Source organism: Rhinoderma darwinii, chromosome 3 (assembly GCF_050947455.1).
Source record: "Rhinoderma darwinii isolate aRhiDar2 chromosome 3, aRhiDar2.hap1, whole genome shotgun sequence".
In the NCBI taxonomy this organism is placed as follows: Eukaryota; Metazoa; Chordata; class Amphibia; order Anura; family Rhinodermatidae; genus Rhinoderma; species Rhinoderma darwinii.
The window spans coordinates 322771189-322793991 of record NC_134689.1 but is presented as its reverse complement, the minus strand read 5'-3'; the positions used below and the strand labels follow the sequence as shown (position 1 = coordinate 322793991).

Genomic DNA, 22803 nt, shown 5'->3' with positions numbered 1-22803 from the left:
GCAGAACGTCTGGTTGGCAGAAGTGCCTGGGTCAGTAGATGATGAGTTGCCATGGCGGGTGACGTTGCCTCCCCATAAGCCAGAGAAAATGACTCTGTTTTAGGTGTGACCAGCTGCAAGGCAGAAGCCTTACTACAAGGGAGCGGTTGGACTTGTGCTGTGGACTCAGCTAGAGGAATGCCAGAGAGAATGTAGCATATCCTGAGAGTACAACGACCCTGTAACAGGGAGGTCCCTCAAGGCGCTAGTAGACTGACAGAGTCAAAGTTTAGTGTCTGCCAGAGACCCACCAAGGTCACCTAAGCTATGTGAGAACTTTCACACTGTTGAATATATACGTGTTAAGAGACTTTAAATATGTTATGCAACTTCCAAGTGACCCTGCCTTTACTGCGTCTACATTGTGGCCGTTTACTGCAAAATTAACAGAAACATCTACAGATCCTAAAAGTGGGAAGATGGGGGATGTTGGGTTCCAATTTCTCAACAGTAAGTTGGCTATGTATGCAGGGTATATCTATTAAAATAAATTAGAGATAATGAAACATCCATGTGAGGACCCCCTTGTTGCCCTTTAAAATGGGTTGTTTGCTTTTGCCAGTCCTTTTATGTTCGTAGGGATCTCTAAAAAATAAGCTGAAGACAAGGTGCCGCACAGATATAATCTGCATGGGAAGTTGTCCACAAGTGTTAAATTCCAGCGCAGCACCTCCACAGGAGAATTGAACTCAATTTCCATTCAAACCACCTTTTCATGTAACGCACCGGAGTGCTGGGTCTTCCGGAGCAAGTGTCGTTCTTTGTAGCTGATCTCCGCCACAGCTAATTAATAGAGGTTGCGAATGAGGGGCTCCCCTCTATTATCTCATAATGTCCTTATAGGGTATTTGAACATGGTTTTTCTAAACTAGACAACCCTTTTAAGCCAGTTCCCCACTGATCTATATGGTGTAATATACTTAATGCCACATTCTATAGAGTGTTCTCTAAAATATTACAAAACCAGTGACTGGATAAGAGACAGATAGTTACATTATATTGCCATGTTGACAAAATGAAACTTTTTCTGCTGAGCTTCTGGTGTTAATCCTGTGTCCTTGCTCCCAGCATAAAGCCTTATTGTTACCGTCTCTCCATCTTCTGGCAGCGCAGACACTGAGCTGCTGTTTATCATATTGTTGTTGGCAGTAATACGCTGTTGGGAGCGAGGGGGATTCCATTGCTGGGCTGTACCAACTACAGACAGGATGAGGGATGGCTGCACCTTCCTGTCAGAGCAAAAGGTCAGTGTCATAACAACATGCACATCTTACCAAGAATTACAATGCAGAAATGTATCAAATTCCTTCTCTCATTTCTCTATGTGCACATCTACATTGACAGAGAATGAACACCTTCTATCAAGTTAAAACTTCTATTTTGTCATTTTTTGCTATATCTGTTTCTGGAAAAGCTGTGTTATAATCAATATGGCTGTCCTTAAAACTCCTACAGGGCTTTCCCAGGCTCCAGAATGGCAAAACTGTCCAGTTACGTTATCTCTCCACCTTGTGACTACTTTGTGATGTATCTACCACCAGCCTATCTTACATTTTATTTTGTTATAATTATATAAACATTTGTAACTTTTAACAAACTTTTATTTTAAATTCTTACAATGCATCGATAATCCAACAAGAAGGAGGTCACCAATGGGAATTGAAAAACTGCACACCTAAACCAAAGCATGAAAAGTGCAGTGGGCACAGAATTCTTCTCAGGTCTGGGCACTGGGGGGCTAAACTAAAATCTTTCACTTCCTCCTGATACGATAAACACTAGCCCAGCCTTTTCTCTCAATTTTTAATCACTCTAAACCTACTCTAGTTCTCTACCATTAATCCCTACCTGACTAAGGAGTCTTCCAAACCATAACATGTAAGTCTATACGACGCCCGTTCTGTGCCCCCTCAATATCACAGCATACTTTGCCACTCAGGAATTTAGGAAGGTAAGGTGACAACGACTTTGGAAACTGAGGTGGCGGCCATATTAGTTATCACCCTGCTGTCCCAGACACATATACACTATATGGACAAAAGTATTGGGACACACCTCTTAATCATTGAACTCAGTTGTTTCATTCAGTCCCATTGCCACAGGTGTATAAAATCCAGCACCTAGACATGCAGTCTGACTTTCCAAATATTTGTAAAAGAATGGGTCATTCTAAAAAGATCACTGAATTCCAGCGTGGTCCTGTAATAGAATGTCACCATTACAACAAATCAGTTAGTGAAATTTCTCCTAGATATTCCACGATCAACTGTGAGTGATATTATTGCAAAGTGGAAGCATTTAGGAACCAAAGCGACTCGAAGTGTCAGACCACACAAAGTTACAGAACGAGGTCGCCGATTGCAAAGATGCATAGTGCATAAAAGTCGCCAATGCTCTGCTGACTCAATAACTGCTAAGTTCTAAGCCGCCTCTTGCATTTACATCTGCACAAAAACTATGCGCCGGGAGCTTCATGCAAGCCTTACATCACCAAGCACAATGCCAAGCCTTGGATAGAGTGGTGTAAAGCCCGCCACCACTGGAGTTTGAAGCAGTGAAAAATGGATTTTGAAAATTGTATGCTTCCAAATTTGTGGGAGGCCCTTTTCTGTTCCAGCATAACTGTACCCCAGTGCACAAAGCAACGTCCATAAAGGAATGGTTGGGTGAGTTTAGTGTGGAAGAACTTGACTGGCCCGCACAGATCCCTGACCTTAACTCCATCGAACACCTTTGGGATGAACTAGAATGGAGATTGTGAGCCAGGCCTTCTCGTTCAATGTAAGTTTCTGACCTCACAAATGCTCTTCTGGATGAATGGGCAAAAATTCCCACAGACACACTCCAAAATCTTGTGGAAAGCCATCCCAGAAGAGTGTAAGCTATTTTAGCTGTAAAGGGGAGACCAACTCTATATTATTTTTTATGGATTTAGAATGCGATGTCCTAAAAGCTCCTGTAAGTGTGATTTGTAGGTATCCCAATATTTTTGTTCATATAGGGTTTTTCAAAGAAAAACCTGTTCTTGTACATCCACACATAACGGGTTTGCTGTGGAAAATGTCTGCAGCAATTCTGGAAGGAGCCCATGGGAAACCCACACCAAATTGTTTGCGGATTTGCCACGGCAGATTGGCCAAAAAAAGCGATGACGTTTCGTCATATGTGACTGCTGCAGGCTGAAAATAGCTGCAGCGGTCACGGGTCTACACGACAGGTCAACACTGGAGCCCAAGATACTGGAGCTCAATATTTAGAGACCTGCGGAGAACCAGGCTAGTGTTACCAGGGAAGTGGCAGAAGATTGGGAAGGTGAGTATAGTGTTTTTTAAATTGAAATTGTTTTGCTTTTCATTTTACAATTGGCCAAACCTGCAGATTTTGCTGTGGATCCGCAGGTAATCAGCAGTGAAATCCACAACAAAGTGCCTTTCCGCAGTAGAAATTTGCATGCTGTGGATTTAAAAAGATCTGCGACAATATTGCTACTAGTGAATGTAGCCTAAGGAAAATTATATTTAAAATTATTCCTTATTCCCCTGTATCCTGACCCACCCAAAACTCTGCCTAATTAAATCTCCATTTAGTAACAGCAACCCTATGGAGCTTTTATATATATATATATATATATATATATATATATATATATATATATATATATATATATATATATATATATATATATATATATAAAAACTGAGTAGATGATGATACACCTCCATGCTGGAGATAAAGTTGTTATGGGCAGGAGAAAGCAGGCAGAAAGAATCTCCAAAATATTCTCATTACAGGAACACAGGTAAGTACAGTTTAGGGTGTGGAGTGAGTTTTAAAGAACCATGATAGGGCGCCATAGATTTTGCAATGCCTCGGAATTCATACCGAGTTTTTTTCTGTACGTTCAATCAAGGACGTATTAATCATAGCGCATTTGTTGCAGCTGCACTGGGCCCCCTTCGGTGTTGTCAGTCCTGGGCCATGTGTTGCCAGTTATCACATTTCTTTTCACTTTCTGCTCACTAGAAAAACTACAGACAGGACCTATGAAGGACCTGCTGAGATCCCGCCCAGAGGGGAGAAACTTATCCCTGCACTACAGAGCAGCCCAGGACCATGGTAGATATTACTGAGGTAGAGAAACTTTTTAATGTGTGAATATAATGCGTGTATGTGTGTATTTGTATATCTGTGGTGTGTTTGTGTGTACAGTATATATCTGTGGTGTGTGCATGTACAGTGTGTATATTTGTGGAGTGTGTGGCGTATGTTTATATATATATATATATATATATGGTATGTGTCGGTGTTTATGCATGTACATATGTGGTGTGTATGTATACATGTGATGTGCGTGTGCATATGTATGTATCTCCATAGTGTGTGTGTGTGTGTTTGTATGTATGTGGTGTGTTTGTGTGTGAATAACGTGTGTGTGTATATGTGGTACGTGCATGTATGTTAATATGTGGTGTGTGTGTATTTTTGTAATGTGTGTGTGTGCTTAAGTATATACTGTATGTGCTATATGTGTATATCTGTGGTACTATATGTATATACAGTATATATATATATATATATATATATATATATAAATATATATGATGTGTATGTATATATGGGCTATGTGTCAGTGGGTATATATGGTGTATGTGGTGTGCATATATATGTGTGTGTGTGTGTGTGTGTGTGTATATATATATATATATATATATACATATATATATTTGGTGTGTATATATGGGCTATGTGTCAGTGGGTATATATGGTGTATGTGGTGTGCATATATATGTATGCAGTGTGTGTGTGTGTGTGTGTATATATATATATATATATATATATATATATATATATATATATAAATATACATATATATATTTGGTGTGTATGTATGTGTATTACGCCATAGTGATGCTTAGTACTGTGCTGCCGCACAATTTCCTTCACATGCCTCGGCCCTGTACATGAGACCTAACTTGAATCAAAACAGAAAATATTACTTTAACTGAATGGTGTTTTAAATTTTTTTCTTTTTATTTAAAAATGGCGGAAAGGCAGACAGCTGAAATTAAAAAAAAACTTTAATGGCTTTTTATACAGTGCGATAGTCATCACAAAATACATTTTTAAATGCATAGAAAAATGTATTCAGGCTTAAAATTTGTGCTTAAAATTGCAAAAACACTGTGCCCCATTTAGGTACTCTTAAAAATGACAGTAAGCTACTGAAAGCAATGCGTACATATTTGATAGTAGTCACGTTTCAAGAAAATCTCTTCAAGAAAAATGTTACTGAAATAAAACAATTTCAAGAAGATTCCCCTCTATCTCTAAAGGGACATTTCCCAGAGTGAAAACGCTGGCAATGAGAGGGTGAGGTATTCCAGACATTCAGTGAAGTCTCTCCCAGCTGTTAAACTGGATCTGAACCAACGGGAATGAACAGCACCAGCTGAATGGGATCCAGGGCCAAAATCCACTCCTGGCATAAAATCTGAATAGATTGTGCAATTCAGTGCCAGGCCTGGTAACCAGCCGCCGCAAAACAAGCAGATAAAACAGTTTAGGTCTTAAATAAGGTCAGCAGGCTCCATCACATCGGATTACTTACACGTATACTTACATCTTAGCATTCGCAGCTAAAGCATGTCTTCTAGCAGGAGGTACGGTAAAAGCTTAACGCTAAGTGATTCTTCTAGTGATGGTTCATTATGTACATTATATTCAATAAAGCTCGAAGCTACTGACGTCCTAAGCAAGATGTTTTTGTTGTACATTATGTATTTACTGTTTAAAGAAACGTAATAACTGCAAACAAGAAAATCAATGCCACAAAATTTAATTAAAACATCTCTGGAGATTTGGCATTTATGTCCAGCAAAGTTTAACTCTCTGCAAAACCTTACAAGTCAGGTGCCTCTGCCCTTAAAGGGTGCATCCCCTGAGGAAGCAGATCAATGCGAAACGCACATTGGGGTATATACTGGTTGTGCGGGAACCATTTTATTGCTGAGATTATATTTAAGGCTGGCTTTTGAATAACTCAAATTATTATTATTATGCACTGGTACTTTCTCTCTTCTTTTTTGTAATGATAAAAATCCTTATAGAGGAATAGAAGCATAACTAATAGAGTCCTTTTGAGGATATCTTTGAATTGTGTGTAACTATATACAGCCGTCCATATATTACATGTGTCTCTGCTATAGAAAGAATATATATTTATGACCCAGCATTTATGGTCTTTTCCGCTATACCATTAATATTAGAGTCTTTCACATATATGTCGTATATGTACAATAAAAATTTGTTATATTTTTATATACATGTGGCTATATACTCCCTTCTTTTTTTCTGTTATAACCTATAAATGTTGTATTTGCATGGTCTTGGTTAGGTGCCATAGTCATTATTTTGCTTACAATATTTGTACATAGAAATTGATACTGTATATAGAATATATAGAAAGCTCCGTGAGACCAGAAAACAGGGTTTGCTCTTATATTGCCAATATACTGTGTGTAGATATTGGAAATTCAGCTAACTGACTGACAACAAAAAGATCAAAAAGTAAAGATTGTATGCAAAAGAAACTAGCTTGTCTTGGATAATAACCATCTGGTCTTCCATTTGGATCATATGATGGGGAGATGGCCTTTGAATATTGCTTTTTGAGGGTCTTTTGCAAATAGCTTCATTAGATTACTTAATATTTTCATCTTAAACAATGCTCTAATTGTATTTATAGATTATTTCATGTTTTCAGAACCACCATTGCTTACAGCTTTCATATAGTCTCTCTAGGTTGAATACAGGCTTCTCAAGATCAAGCCTTTGGGACTTTGTATAAATTAGCTATTTAGAACAGCAACAAGGACAGATCAATTTTATATCAACTAAATATTGTTAAAAAGGTAGGAGCTTTTGCTTGCATAGTCCTCAAGGTGCAAATAAAGACTGAGTATAGATAAAGTGCTGAAGCGGTTTGCGCTGTATAATATCTACAAGTACTTCTACTTTCCAACCAGTACTAAAAGTGAACAGTTCTCCTTTGGAGTGCAAGCAATTCTTTTTGCTTATCTGTCACACCCTCTTGTGTTGCATTTTTGGGAACCTTAATCTCCATCAATGCTTCAGAAGCTTCTTGAAGGTCTCTCATCACCTCATTTAGAAGTGCTGCAGAATTAACATGAAACCCATTGTCTTCTTCTGTTTCACTTTGCCCATTTAAAACCTGGTTTAAAAGAGTTTCTGTTCTCTGTCTGCCACATGCCAGCTTCATCTCCACTTTGCTTAAACTGTCCTTAGTTAGATGTAACATAGAGCTTTCCCCTTTGCTGCCAAAGTCTATATTGCTATCAGACAAAAGGTCACCCATGGACGATGCCTTAGTTTTTCCACCAATGAGCTTCCTTTCTGCTGGAACTCGATTGTCTTCTCTTATGTTCAATCTGGGAGACATATTTGTGTCATCCAAGGGAAGAACTGGTTGTTCAGTTGGCGATTCTTGACTATTGTCTGTCATTGTGTAATTTTCCTCAAGCACGTGCTTTTCTACTTCTGTGTCTTTAGTTGTCCTTTTATTCTGAATATCTTCTATATCATTTTGGTCATCATCCATATAATGTGATTCCATTTCATTTTCATCTTGTAGACTGCTGGTACTCTTATTCTTCTCCTCTATTTTTTTATCACTAGATATCATAGTTTGGCAAATACTTGTTATTTCTGGATCATCATCTTCAAAGTCTACCAGGTTCTCTTTGCTTCCTTTCTCAACTGATGTGTTCTCTTTTTCCATTAAGTCTGCAGATGATCCTACCCATTTAATCTTCATCTTGTCTGACAAAATTTTAGGTGGAGGTTTTGGTGGGGAACTTAGCACATTGCTTACATTTTTTTCACCTGGACTATTCGAAGCTCTATGTTCTGAAGCATTTTCCATATTTTTCTGTGCATTTTCAGACAGAAGCTTTTCACGTGCATAAATATTTTCTTTTAAGATCTTGGGAGGAGGAGATGGCACATAAGGAACTTGAACATTATCTGTTGTGTCAGAGATGGCAGATTCCATGGTTTGAACATTGTTTTTCTTTGTGGGTGGCATTAGGATCTTTACTGGTTCCTTCCGGGGTTTTGGATCCTCAACCTTTTCTTTGGGAGTAGGTGGAACTACTGTTAAAATTCCAGTGTCTAAAGCTTCCAGTCCTAGCCTTAAGGAATCATCGGCAGCAGCATCTGCCACCTGAAGTAAGATGAATGACCAAACATTAGTAATGAGTCTTTACAACCATAATAATACAATATTCAAGTTAAGGGCTATTATTCAAGTAATTTTCCTATTTTCCAATTTTGCCAATATGAATAGTTGTGTCTTCTATACTCAACCTCTGCATGCATAAAATCCACACATATTCAATAGGGTAGAAGACAAAATGAATACATAACTGAGACCAAAGTTTGGTAGGGTAACTGGTTTCTTAGCGTAGAGTACATATGAACAATTCTTAGCTAGTGGTCATAGATAGATAACTTATTAATAACCATCTTCTTTAACGGAGATGCTCAAATGTAAGCAATTCCAATTTATAAGGGGGTAATGTCCTATAGATTATGAGACACTTCCACAGATCTTCTCTTTCCTATTGTTTTCATTCTTTATGAAATATAAAACCTTTGAGAAAACCATGCCTAGTCTTTAATGCATAATCTTTCTAATATCTATAATTTCTAGCATATTACTAAAAACACACATGTGCATGTTACAGGAGGAGGACTTTCCTTCTGAAAATACTATTACACATAGTGACATTGGCAAAAAACAAATAAAATAAAAAAAATCTATTATTTGCAGTTTCACAGTGATTAGAATTTTATTTTCCACATTATTCTTGTGCATGTATAGCAATTGAAAATAATATATTTTTCTAAATGTTTTATCACAAACCTCTTTGAGGTGGATTCTAGTAGGAGGTCTTCTCTTTGCAGCGCCAACCTTAACACGATCCCGGGTAACATGTTCCAGTGAACAACTGTTGTCTACCTTAAGCTAAACATGGACAATAACAAAACAGTCTTCAGCATCTTTGATAAACTTATATAATATGATAGACTATAAAACAGCGACAAAATCTGCAAGTAGGAAACCATTTAATAACTTATTATATAAAGTCAGTTTTTAAGCCTTCACTAAGCAATATCTTTTCTTACTCTCTTATCCTTTGTAGTGGAAGGGTGTAGTGGAACTACAGAGTCAATATCCTTCAGAATTGAGGTACCTATGGCAGCAGGCCTATAGACCCTCATGTTGGAGGTGGGGATTGTATCATGTGCACAATCCAGGTATTATGGGGTTATTAGAAATCAGGTAATGTATGGCGCGAGATGTTATTGTCAGCTTTTAGCAGATGCTCAACCGTAGAAGGAAAAGGCCATAGTCAGGAATGAAAGCCACAAGCTAGTAGAGAGGAACCTACAGGGAAGAGTTTGCAGTAGGGAGAGAGGTTTACGTGGTAGGAGATATTGTATGCCATCTTTTCTTTGTTTTTGTGGATTTTTCACATTTTGTTGTTACAACCATTTTTAAAAAGGAATAATATGAATTTGTTTCTTATCAATTTTCTCACAAAACCCCTTTTTGACAATGTGAAATCATATTTTTAGAAATTTGCGTACATCTATAAAAAAATATATATCAAAATTAAAATGAAATATCACATTCAGGGTGCTAGTACACATGCAGGTTTTGATCAGGTTTTTTTTAAAGCAGTTTTTGAAGACAAAACCACGTGCCTATCATAAAGGGAAAAAAAGAATAAAGGGCAGATTCTACTTCTCCTCTTATTTGGATCCACTCTTGTTTTGGCTTAAAAAAAAATCAAAGTTGAGCTGAGGTTATTCTGTTTCTATTGATCATCTCACAGGCTTCCCATCCAACAGAGCTTGAGCTTGATAGGATCTAAACATAAAAATGGGAGCAAATCCCCAAATACAGGTATGCAAAGTTTGTAGCGTCATACCCAAGAAGACTTGTGACTGTAATCGCAGAAAAAGGTGCCTCAACAAAGTGCTGAGTATAGAAATACTTTTTTTTCATACATTTCTACAAACTTGATTTCCCTTGATCACTATGGGGCATTGTGTGTACATTAATGAGAAAAAAATAAAAATGCTATCCAAGAATAAGGCTGCAATGTAAACTAAATGTGGAAAATATGACAGGTTCTGAATACTTTCTAAATGATTTGTAAATAATCCATCAAGTAAAATATGAATATGACCATGTTATAATATGAAAGTAGGTTCCCAAATATGAAACTAGGTTCCTAAAAGAGTACAATAACGGATTTAAATATGGACATTAGTAGCTGACTCCACATACACATATACAGTTAGGTCCAGAATTATTTGGACAGTGGCACAATCTTCATGATTTGGGCTCTGCATGCCACCACATTGGATTTGAAATGAAACAACTGTGATGCAATTGAAGTGTAGACAAAAATATCCTGTGAAACCTTTAGGAATTGCAACCATTTTTCTACACAGCCTCTTCATTTCAGGGGCTCAAAAGTAATTGGACAAATGAACATTATCATAAATAAAATGTTTTTTTTTTAATACTTTGTAGAGAATTCTTTGCAGACAATTACTGCCTGAAGTTTGGAACCCATGGACATCACCAAACGCTGGGTTTCCTCTTTTGTGATGCTTTACCAGGCCTTTACTGCAGCTGTCTTCAGTTGTTGCTTGTTTGTGGGTCTTTCTACCTTAAGTTTTGTCTTAGGAAAGTGAAATGCATGCTCGATCGAGTTGAGATCTGGTGATTGACTTGGCCATTGCAGAATATTTCCCTTCTTTTCCTTAAAAAAAACTCCTGGGTTGCTTTTTCAGTATGTTTTGGGTCATTGTCCATCTGTACTGTGAAGCGACCTCCAATCAACCTTGCTGCCTTTGGTTGAACCTGAGCAGAAAGTATATCCCTGAACACTTCAGAATTCATCCAGCTGCTTCTGTCTTCAGTCACATCATCAATAAACACTAGTGACCCAGTGCCTTTGGGAGCCATGCATGCCTATGCCATTACCCTGCCTCCACCATGTTTTACAGTGGATGTGGTGTGCTTTGGATCATGAGCCGTTCCAAGCACTCTCCATACTTTCTACCTCCCATCATTGTGGTAAAGGTTGATCTTAGTTTCATCTGTCCTAAGAATACTGTTCCAGAACTGGGCCGGCTTCTTCAGATGTTGTTTGGCAAAGTCTAATCTGGCCTTTCTATTTTTGAGGCTGATTTAATGGTTTGCACCTTGTGGTGAACCCTCTGTATTTGCTCTCATGAAGTCTTCTCTTTATGGTAGACTTAGATACTAATACACCTACTTCCAGGAGAGTGTTCTTCACTTGGACAGATGTTGTGAAGGTGTTTTTCTTCACCATGGAAAGGATTCACCTCCACCATTGTTGTCTTCTGTGGACGTCCATGCCTTTTGGAGTACACGAGATCACCAGTGCGTTTTTTGTTTTTTTTCAAGAATGTACCAAACCGTTAATTTGGCCACTCTTAAAATTTGTGCTATCTCTCTGATGGATTTCTTCATTTTTTTCAGCCTAACGATGGTCTGTTTCACTTGCATTGAGAGCTCCTTTGTGTTGTGGGTTCACAGCAACAGCTTCCAAATGCAAATGCCACACCTGGAATCAACTCCAGACCTTTTACCTGCTTAATTGATGATGGATTAACGAGGGAATAGCCCATGCAGACCATTAAATAGCTTTTGAGATAATTGTCCAATTACCTTTGGTCCCTTGAAAGAGAGGCAGCTACATATTAAAGAGCTGTAATTCCTAAACCTTTCCTCACATTAGGATGTGAATACCCTCAAATTAAAGCTGAGAGTCTGTACTTTAAGCCCATATTGATTATATGTATATTCAATATGTTTTGATAGACAGCTAAAATGCCAAAACTTGTGTTACTATCCAAATAATTCTGAACCTAACTGTATACTGTATGTACACTACTGTTCAAAAGTTTAGGGTCACTTAGAAATTTCCTTATTTTTGAAAGAAAAGCACAGGTTTTTCACTGAAGATAACATTAAATTAATCAGACATACACTCTATACATTGTTAATGTGCTAAATGACTATTCTAGCTGCAAACGTCTGGTTTTTAATGCAATATCTACATAGGTGTATAGAGGCCCATTTCCAGCAACCATCACTCCAGTGTTCTAATGGTACATTGTGTTTGCTAACTGTGTTAGAAGGCTAATGGATGATTAGAAAACACTTGAAAACCCTTGTGCAATTATGTTAGCACCGCTGTAAACAGTTTTGCTGTGTAGAGGAGCTATAAAACTGACCTTCCTTTGAGCTAGTTGAGAATCTGGAGCATTACATTTGTGGGTTCGATTAAACTCTCAAAATGGCTAGAAAAAGAGAGCTTTCATGTGAAACTCGACAGTCTATTCCATGCGAGAAATTGCCAAGAAACTGAAGATTTCCTACGACGGTGTGTACTACTCCCTTCAGAGGACAGCACACACAGGCTCTAACCAGAGTAGAAAGAGAAGTGGGAGGCCCCGCTGCACAACTGAGCAATAAGACAAGTACATTAGAGTCTCTAGTTTGAGAAATAGACGCCTCACAGGTCCTCAACTGGCAGCTTCATTAAATAGTACCTGCAAAACGCCAGTGTCAACGTCTACAGTGAAAAGGCGACTCCGGGATGCTGGCCTTCAGGGAAGAGTGGTAAAGAAAAAGCCATATCTGAGACTGGCTAATAAAAGGAAAAGATTAATATGGGCAAAAGCACGCAGACATTGGAGGTGTTTGGATCACACAGAAGAACATTTGTGAGACGCAGAACAACTGAAAAAATGCTGGAAGAGTGCCTGATGCCATTTGTCAAGCATGGTGGAGGCAATGTGATGGTCTGGGGTTGCTTTGGTGCTGGTAAAGTGGGAGATTTGTACAAGGTAAAAGGGATTTTGAATAAGGAAGGCTATCACTCCATTTTGCAACGCCATGCCATACCCTGTGGATAGCGCTTGATTGGAGCCAATTTCATCCTACAACAGGACAATGACCCAAAGCACACCTCCAAATTATGCAAGAACTATTTAGGGAAGAAGCAGGCAGCTGGTATTCTATCTGTAATGGAGTGGCCAGCACAGTCACCAGATCCCAACCCCATAGAGCTGTTGTGGGAGCAGCTTGACCGTATGGTACGCAAGAAGTGCCCATCAAGCCAATCCAACTTGTGGGAGGGCCTTCTGGAAGCATGGGGTGAAATTTCTCCCAATTACCTCAGCAAATTAACAGCTAGAATGCCAAAGATCTGCAATGCTGTAATTGCTGCAAATGGAGCATTCTTTGACGAAAGCAAAGTTTGAAGGAGAAAATTATTATTTCAAATAAAAATCATTATTTCTAACCTTGTCAATGTCTTGACTATATTTTCTAGTCATTTTGCAACTCATTTGATAAATATAAGTGTGAGTTTTCTGGGTGACCCCAAACTTTTGAACGGTTGTGTATGTATTTATGTATATACATATTCTATATTGTAGATACATTTATTTACAAGAATATGCATGGTTCTTACCAAACCGGTGCAGTGTTGTGAAATGCAGAGTAATAAACCCATGATAGACACACGTTGAGAAAGGGGAGGAGGAAGAAGTAGAAGAGATTAGGGGAAGTGTGTACAATGCACACTGGTGACTAGGTGACTAAAATACTCATAACTCTAAAATTGGCTTGCAACTTCCTGTCCCCAATCACAGTGGGATGAGTAGTTCTGCATCGCAAACTAGCACATGTAAAAGGTATTATTTGGGTAGTTTCTCCTCTAATTGATTAACACATCCTCATTTGGATATCGCCTAACTGGATTTCAGCAAAAGTCTTTAACACAGTTCCACATAAAGCTCATAGACAAGTTATTGAAAATTGGACTCAATATTTGGATAGTTGAGTGGATTTGTAGTTGGCTAAAAGATACATATCAGTTGTTGTTAATGGTGTGCATTCTGATGAGAGACTAGTTGCAAGTGGTGTACCAGAAGGTTTTGGGTTCTGGGCTCTATTCTTTTAATATGTTTGTAAGTGACATAGAAAGCAGTTTCGAACAGTAGGTAAGATATGCTTGTTTGCCTTGGACACAAAAGTGTTTAATAGGGTTGATATTCCTGGAGGTGTCTGTAACATGGAAAATGATTTCGTTTTAGTAAGAAAAACTGTCAAAACAATGGAAACTGAAGTTCAATGTTTCCAAACGTAATACAATGGACTTGAGAAGAAAGAATCCTCTGTCTGGGTATTGCCTATTTGCCTTTACAGTTCTGTGTTAGCCAGGACTTCAGAAGAGAAGGATTCAGGAGTAACAGGTTAAAAATTAGTCAAAAGTGTGACCAGGCAGTAGACAAAGCCGGTAGAATGCTTGTTTGCATAGCTAGAGGTATAACCAATAGACAGAGAAAGATTCTGATCCCACTGTACAGAGCTCTAATGACACCACATCTAAAATACTGTGTTCTGTACTGAAGACCTCACCTATAAAAATACATTGATGAAATATAACGGGTCCAAAGACATGCTACAAAAATGGTGGAAGGTCTTAAGCATAAAACTTATCAGTAGAGATTCAAGAAGTTCATTTGTATAGCCTTGCGGAAAGAAGGGAGAGGGGGGGGGGGGGACATGATCGAAACCTTTAACCCCTTGGTGCTGCAGCCATTTTTCATTTTTGTTTTTCACTCCACGCCTTCCAAGAGCCTCATCTTTTCTATTTTTCCATCAATGGAGTGGGATGAAGGCAATTTTTTTATGGGAGGAGTTGTAGTTTCTACTATTTAAAGTACCATATAATGTACTGGGAAAGTGAAAAATAATTATTTGTGGGGTGGAAGTGGAAGAAACTGATTCCTCCATTGTTTTTTGGGTTTAGTTTTTACTTAAATTGATTCTGCTGGTCAGTACGATTATGGCGATGCCAAATTTATATAGTTGTTTGAAATTTTTACTACTTTTACAAAGAAAAAACTATTTGTTTAAAAAAAATAGTTTTATGTCGCCACATTCTGAGAGCCATAACTTTTCGATTTTTCTGTTGTTTGAGTAGTGTGAGGGCTTATTTATTACAGGACAAGATGTCGTTTTTATTGTTACCATTTTGCGGTACATATGAGTATTTGATCTATTTTTATTCAATTTTGTTTAGAGCTTAGGTGACCAAAATAACAGCAATTCTGGTGTTTAATTTTTTTTTTACGGCATTCACCGTGAGAGTAAAAATTTTTATATTGTAATAGTTTGGACTTTTACGGAGGCGTTGATACCAATTTTATTTATTTTTTATTTATGCATTACCTTAGAGGAAAGATTGGAAAAGGGGGGGGGGGGTTGGACTATTAAGATTTTTTATGTTTTGTACATTATTAAAAACCTTATTTAACTATTTTTACCACTTTTTAGAAGTCACCCTAGGGGATTTAAACCAGCGATCATGGGCCTGCTCATACATCAACCCCCACACCATAATGTACAGTGTGGTCCTGGTGCGTCAAGGGGTTAAATAAGCTCAGGAGTGAAGTGTTTTTTAAAAGATCTAAACAGAAGACCAAAGGGGAATAATCTGACAATAGTTGGGGGAAGATCAGAAGCAATATCAGAAAATATTATTTTACTGAAAGAGTAGACCGTGCTTGGAACAAACTTCCAGCAGATTGTAAAATCGATAGTAAGTGAAATAAGGCATGCCTGGGATAGACATATATCTATCCTAAGATAAATATAAAAAGGAAATAATATAAGGGCAGACTAGATGAACCATGTGTTTTTTCTGCTGTCCATCTTCTGTGTTATACTACCTCATCAAAAATTTTATTTTTGCCTCTGTTTATCCCATCATTCAGAGCTTGGATCCACACATCTCTTTCTTCTGAGTTCTTTGCTTGGAATTTCACATCTTGCACCTAAGACATTAATTATCATTATTTAATGTGTCCATTTTGCGATACATGAATTTGTAAAACATCTGACTGTGCAGGGCAGGGTGAGATTTTTCACAAGTGTTATCATGTGCAGCGGCGTAGCTTTAGGGATCGCTACGGTCACAACTGCAACCAGGCCCCTAAGCCCCCATTGCCACACAGCGCTGACTGCGCTGGTCCCACTTCAAACTGAACCTGCATCCACAGGACGCACACATTCAGTTGGGTTCAATGCTGGAGCCTTGCTCCAGCATTCACTGCCACGAGCGGCTCGGAGTAGGCAGGCGCGATGTAGTGACGTCATTGAGCCTGTCTGCGCCGAGTCACTCACAGCACACTGCAGAGGAGGAGAACGATCTCCTCCATCCGTCGTGGGAACATGGATAGGTAAGTAATTATGTTATTATTTTTCTATTAGGTACTTACATATGCGGCCGTTATACTGGGTATGGGAGGAGGGCCCATATGGTAGCTGCTGAGGGGGCATTATACTGTATGCGGGGCATTATACTGTATGCGGTGCATTATACTGTATGGGGCATTATACTGTATGGGACAGCTATGGGGGCATTATACTGTATGGGGCAGCTATGGGGGGCATTATACTGTATGGGGGCATTATACTGTATGGGACTGCTATACGGGGCATTATACTGTATGGGGGCATTAAACTGTATGGGACCGCTATGGGGGAATTATACTGTGGGGGCAGGTATGAGGGGCATTATACTGTGGGGGGCAGCTATGGGGGCATTATACTGTATGGGGCAGCTATGGAGGCATTATACTGTATGGGGCATTATTCTGTGTGTGGCAGCTATAGGGGCATTATACTGTGGGGGCAGCTATGAGGGGCTGCTATGGGGGCACTATACTGTGGGGGCAGCTATGGGGCATTATACGTTGTGGTCAGCTATGAGGGGCATTATACTGTGTGGGGGCAGCTATGGGGAGCATTATACTGTGGTGGTCAGCTATGGGGGGCATTATACTGTGGGGGGCAGCCATGGGGGGACATTATACTTTGTTGGGGCAGCTATGGGGGGCATTACACTGTGTGGTGGCATTATACTGTGGGGGCAGCTATGGGGGGCATTATACTGTGGGGGCATTCATGGGGTATGTCGGGCAAGGGAGCTGGGCATAGGAGTGCACAGGGGTTTGGTGGTGTTGGGGAGGCGTAGGGGGGCCCATGCTGAATTCTTGCACCAGGGCCCATGAGCCTTTAGCTACGCCCCTGATCATGTGTACAGTCATTCAGATGACAGACTATCAAAACTAACAGACTAGCTGGCAAATATACTTGTTTACCAAATTATGTCATAACCAGTCCTAGTAAGAACAGCAGTGGTAACCTCTCCATCTCTGAAAGAAGTGTAACTTATAATAATACTTATTAAGGCTGGGTTCTCACCTGCGTTGGTGTGTTCCATTGTTCTGCTCCATCAGAGGAGCAGAACAAGGGAATAACGGAACCAATGTTTCAGTTGCACAACAGATACAGCCGGTTGCCGACGGAACCCATTGACTTTAATGGGTTCCGTAGGCTTTCCATCAGGGTGTCCGTGATTTTACCAGACACAATAGCGCAGCATGCTGTGCTATTCTCTCCGCTAAACTCCGGCAAACCCTGCCGGATCTGCGACGGAGGCCCGTAATGAAGCCTTCGACGCAAATGTGAACATAGCCTAACAGTTGCGGCAAGTGCAAAGGAATATATTATTTGTTAGAAAACAATGAAACATGGAATATTGTACCCCTGGTTGGCAAACACTGGCTAATTTTTTTTATGCAACTGTTGAAAATTATGGATTTTCAGGTTCGTCATTATAATACAATATTCCATGGAACTTGGTTAGTGGTTCCCAGAAGACAATAGCTTTCAGACCTATCAGTTTTACAGTAGGAGTGGCAAACTGATTTGTCTACTCATACATACTTGGCATTTGGGCAGGCAGAGTAGTCACCTATCTTGGCCAGAATGTAGAAATATAGAATGCCTCACCCGCCTTTACACTAAACTTTTTTTGAGCTATAAATGTGAGAAAGGGTTCCTTAGACGTGGAAAAAGCTTTTATGTAGCTTTTAAGTAGTTATAAGGTTGGGAATTACTGACATGGCAATGACTTCTATGCTCTAGTGCATCTTTCATTTGGGAAATTTAAGGGATTCTACAGTTTTGTAAAATCTATATATTTATATTTAAAAAAAACAAAGCAAAAGCAGCACCGTTCTTTTAGTATCGGATGCACAGGTTCTTGTTCAGACACACGACCAGTGTCCCAAATAGCCAATGAAATCCAATACACAAGACAGCACTCCAAATTGATGTGTGTGCACATCATGAGCTTAAACGTTGCAATATATCTTCCATGATAATTTGGCCCCTAATAGCAAATTTCTGGAACTGTGGCTAATGTAAACATATATATACAGGGAGTACCTACAGAATTTAGGGAATGCTTTCCCCATTCCTGAGATCTGCTCTCTGGTACCACATTGCTGCAGAAGATGTATTGCAAAGTTGTATAGGGTATGATGTGCTCATTTCAATAAACTGCATTTATGCAAAACCCTGGAGCCCTTAAAAAGAAATTAAATACTTTGGACAACCCCATTCCGCCACTTCCACTGATGGTGAGCGGATCTCGGGTGGTTCCACAGATGGACCCCCAGTGATAAGCTGTTTTTACTGGGAAAAGATGCCACATGTTATCCATTTCTAAATGAAGTATTACACAGCTTCTATTGAGGTCCATTAAATTGTCCATTAAAGGTGTTTTGATTGAACAGAATCCTTTCCATGATAATGATATTGAGGGTTCATGCAGCAGACTTATGTATGCCGTCACTTTCTGTTTTACGGTGATCTTTCTGCTGCGTACAAAAGCAGGTGATTACCATATTACTAAACTGCTGTATTTGCAACTAGAGGAAAATTACATCTCTTTGTACAAGAGAGTGGAAGGAATTGGTTAAATACAACAAAACATTAGCGACTATAGACCACTGGATTGAGATTATATGTAAACTGGGAGAGGATAGACCGTCTGTTCATAGTTTCATCCTACCCTATAAAGTTTGGATTTCACTTGTACCACTACTCTTATAGGTGAAGCTTGGCAAGAAAAAATAATGAATTAACCTTGTTGAATGGAAATATTAATTTCTTTCAAAGTTTTTTTTACTAAATGCAGATTCCTTTTTCTGTTCTAGTTGTTAAAAGGGTTCTCTGGTTCTCTATAAATATGGCTTCAATGCCTGAGCACATGTAGTACTTCCTAATATAAATTTAGTCCAAGAGAACTGATCTTAGGAATTGCAGTTGCAGATTGTAAAGCCATTTTTTTCTAATATACACTCATTAATATACATAACACCCCTTTTAATTTGTGGGTCAGCCATTTCAGCCCCCTCCTTTGCTAGCAAGCCACATAGCAGTATGCCAATACAAGTTACAGAATAGAACTACTGGATAGCTTGTATACAAAATAAAAGGCAATACTAAGTCATCACAAGCCTCTAAAACCCAGGTTCAGGTCCAAATTTTAAACCTAATTTAAACTCTGCCCCAGATTCTAAAGCTTGTTTCTCATGTTCTGTAAATTGATAAAATGATATTTTATTAATATTAATGATTAAAATGATTTACCTTATTGCCTGGAGATGGGATCAGATTAAAATGCCTTTTTCGTTTGAGGAAGGCTTTCTGGTCTTGGCACCGTTCATAATTGGCAAGCTCCAGTGTCTCCAGGCACCTCTGCTCTTGCTGTAGAAATGGAGAACAACAATGAATTACACAGTCATTTTGTCAAGAACAACAGTAAACACTTTTGATTACATAAATGAAGATCATGTTCTGTAAAATGTGTCTGTGCCTCGAGAATGGAATTCAAGACAAATTAAGTTTTGGATTGAAGCCTAACAGGGCTCTCCAGTTTAAGAAACCTTTTGTAAGAAGAATGTGTTGTTGATCCAAAATCTGGGACTAAAGGGTCATTGCTGGACTCATCAACTCGGACTTGGAAAAATCCATAGCGATGTGGCCAATGAAAATGCATTCATGACCAAGCAATGCTCATCCATAGTGGAAGGTGCCAAGGTCCAAAGATGACCAGTAATTTGGTGCTGAAACACTATTCAGCATGATTTGCAAAACTTTAGCACTAAATAATTGTCCCAAATCTGATTTGTACATTTGGTTAATTTTTTTTAATCTCAATTTGTTTTTTTTGTTTCTATTAAATATTACGTAGAAGGAAGAAAAACAAGATTATCATTAGAGAAAATAATAATACATGTACAGATTTATGCTGAATTTGAAAAATTAGACAATCATGAGACAATGGGAATTGGCATATTTACTGAGATTTTGATGGGAGAAATTATAACAGTTGATTTGAACTGAGCACAAAATATTTTGTAATTATAATATTTAGATTTATAATATCTCTTAATATAATACGTTTTCCTATTTTTCTGGCCGCATTTACCAAAATGCAAGATTATTCATTCTCATACCTACATTATTGCAAAACAGAAGGAATATTTGGAGCAGGAGATAATAAAGTACTTGTGTACCCACTAAAATGTTATAGGAGAAGCAAATACTTTGAAGGGGTTTTCCGTGAATACCAATTATTTTTTTTATTATTCAGTACGTAGATTTAAATAATATAGATCATACAAACCAATTCTCAATACCCCTTTAACAACATGAGGACTGCCCAGCGTCTTTATAAGAGAGACAGAGACTGGAAGTGCTCCAGATGAAAATGGCAACGTAACCATAAACTTTAACAGCCAAGTACCGTTTTCAATAGAAGGCAACAAAAACACGTACCACATGGTTTACGGTTTTATTTTACAAGGGAAGTCAATAGCCAACATATGAAACTGTATTGGCATACATTTGTACAGTGTAGCGCATACGTTTAAAGGCACACTTTGCATGCCCCAAATGAGATTTGAACCGAGCTTTAGCTGGGCTGCCCTGGCTATTTATGTAATGCTGAGCCGGACTTCCCTGAATAAGATAACGTCACATTTTTAAGACAGGAATTTAGCCGATTGAAACACAGACTGATGAGAAGGGATTATAAATGGTATTGAACTTTCACTTAGAAAATACAGTGACGGCCATGCATAAAAAGTTAGCAGGTCAGGTTATTTTTGGAACAATGCTACGGATAAAGGGATTGAGTCCTCTAACACAACATTAAATATTTGCTATTTATGCTATTCCCCCATATACTGTTTAAAGCTCCAATGGTGGAAACATGTACAATAATTGCCATCGATGTAGCTATATAGACAAATATGTCTTTAGAGTTTTAGAGAGATTTGCCACCCTCTGCCAAACAGCTGCCATGTTATTGCAGGACTGACAGGTGTCAGACAAATAAATCCCACAGATCCATCCTGTGCAGAGCAGATTTTTTTCCAGTCAAACGCGGCCAACTTTTCTGTTAATAAAAACTAGTATCTTGGCAGCAAAAGCAGGTGCCTGACATTCCTGAGAGAAGAGGAGACTAATGGTGACACCGGATTCAGCATACCCTCCCTGAGGTACATGTTTTTTCGGACAGTGCAGAACTTTCCAAGCATTTCTCAGTCCGAAGTTTATACAAATGATAAAAGAGGATCCTCTGTAGACTAAATGTCTTTTAATGGACTTGCAAAGCAACTTTCATCTCCCAGGATACAGAGCGGACTTTAGACACCTTAACACATGAAATATAAATTGTATTGCTCAAACTTAATTAAATTCTTCCCATTGTCTCTTTATAGTGGAGGAAGACATAATGTAACAGACAAAATAACAATGAACATGATGATGGGACTATATTCAACCTGTTTTATAGATGTGCTTTAAAAGGGGTAGGTTAGATTAGATATTTCTTCAACTGATGCTGGGAACAAGAGGGTTAAAGGGCTTGGTTAGTTCAGCTTTCTTTTATTTTGTAATACGACGCTACACTTAGAGCTGTATTGGAATTGTAACCCTATTCACTTGAGTGAGTGAGGTGGTGTATTAATTCCTGATATGCTGCTGGGTAAAGAGTGGAACTGATTCAGAAACAAAAGCTAAAGGGGCCACAGCCCCTTTGGGCTAGGCATCAGAGGGTTTCCCAACAGTCAGGCTCCCAATAGTCAGATATTGATGGCATACCTAATCAATATGCTCTTAAAGGCTTTGTACACCTTTTGAAATGGTTTTTTTTTGTTTGTTTTTTTAAAATAAAAATGTTTATCAGTATGATTGCTGCAACTTTCAATTAAAAAATATTTTTACTTTTTGAGATACAGCTGCTTTGTATCCTGTATAAAGAGCAGCTGTATCTTGCGCTGGAACCTGTCAGGTCCGCGGGATGACAGGTTCAGTGTTAGCGGGTCCTGCGTGTCTCTGGCACACAGGATCAAGCTGCTATCGATCACTTCTGAGTTCATAACTTAGATGTGATCGATTACAGGTGGATCCTGCGTGTCAGAGACACGCAGGACCCACTGTCACTGAACCCGTCAGTCCCACGGACATGACGGATTCAGGTCTTAGCGCACGATACAGCTGCTCTGTATACAGGATACAAACCAGCTGTATCTCTCAAAAAGTTAAAATAATTTTTAATGGAAAAGTATTTTGAAATTTACACCATGACATTTTTGTTTGAAAAACAAAACAAAATGATTTTAAAGGTACACATAGCCTTTAATGCTTATGGTGGGAAACTCCCTTTAATGCACATATATAAATAAGCAAATAGGTAA

The 22803-nt window shown here is 38.6% G+C and overlaps 1 protein-coding gene across 2 annotated transcripts in view; it reads right to left on the bottom strand.

Annotated features, from left to right (window-relative positions):
- Nucleotides 1–5099: 5099 nt before the first annotated feature.
- The window catches only part of PLEKHO2 (pleckstrin homology domain containing O2), a 45248-nt gene continuing 27544 nt past the window's right edge, over nucleotides 5100–22803 (bottom strand). Inside the window, exons 3-6 of one of the 2 annotated variants that reach the window (XM_075858269.1) lie at nucleotides 19688–19804; nucleotides 15913–16017; nucleotides 8984–9085; nucleotides 5100–8281 (exon numbers count right to left, since the gene is read on the bottom strand). In XM_075858269.1, coding sequence (XP_075714384.1) covers nucleotides 7067–8281; nucleotides 8984–9085; nucleotides 15913–16017; nucleotides 19688–19804 — 1539 coding nt within the window. In that variant the 3' untranslated portion in view covers nucleotides 5100–7066. The remainder of the gene's footprint in view (nucleotides 8282–8983; nucleotides 9086–15912; nucleotides 16018–19687; nucleotides 19805–22803) is intronic. The other variant, XM_075858270.1, reaches the window with a different exon arrangement.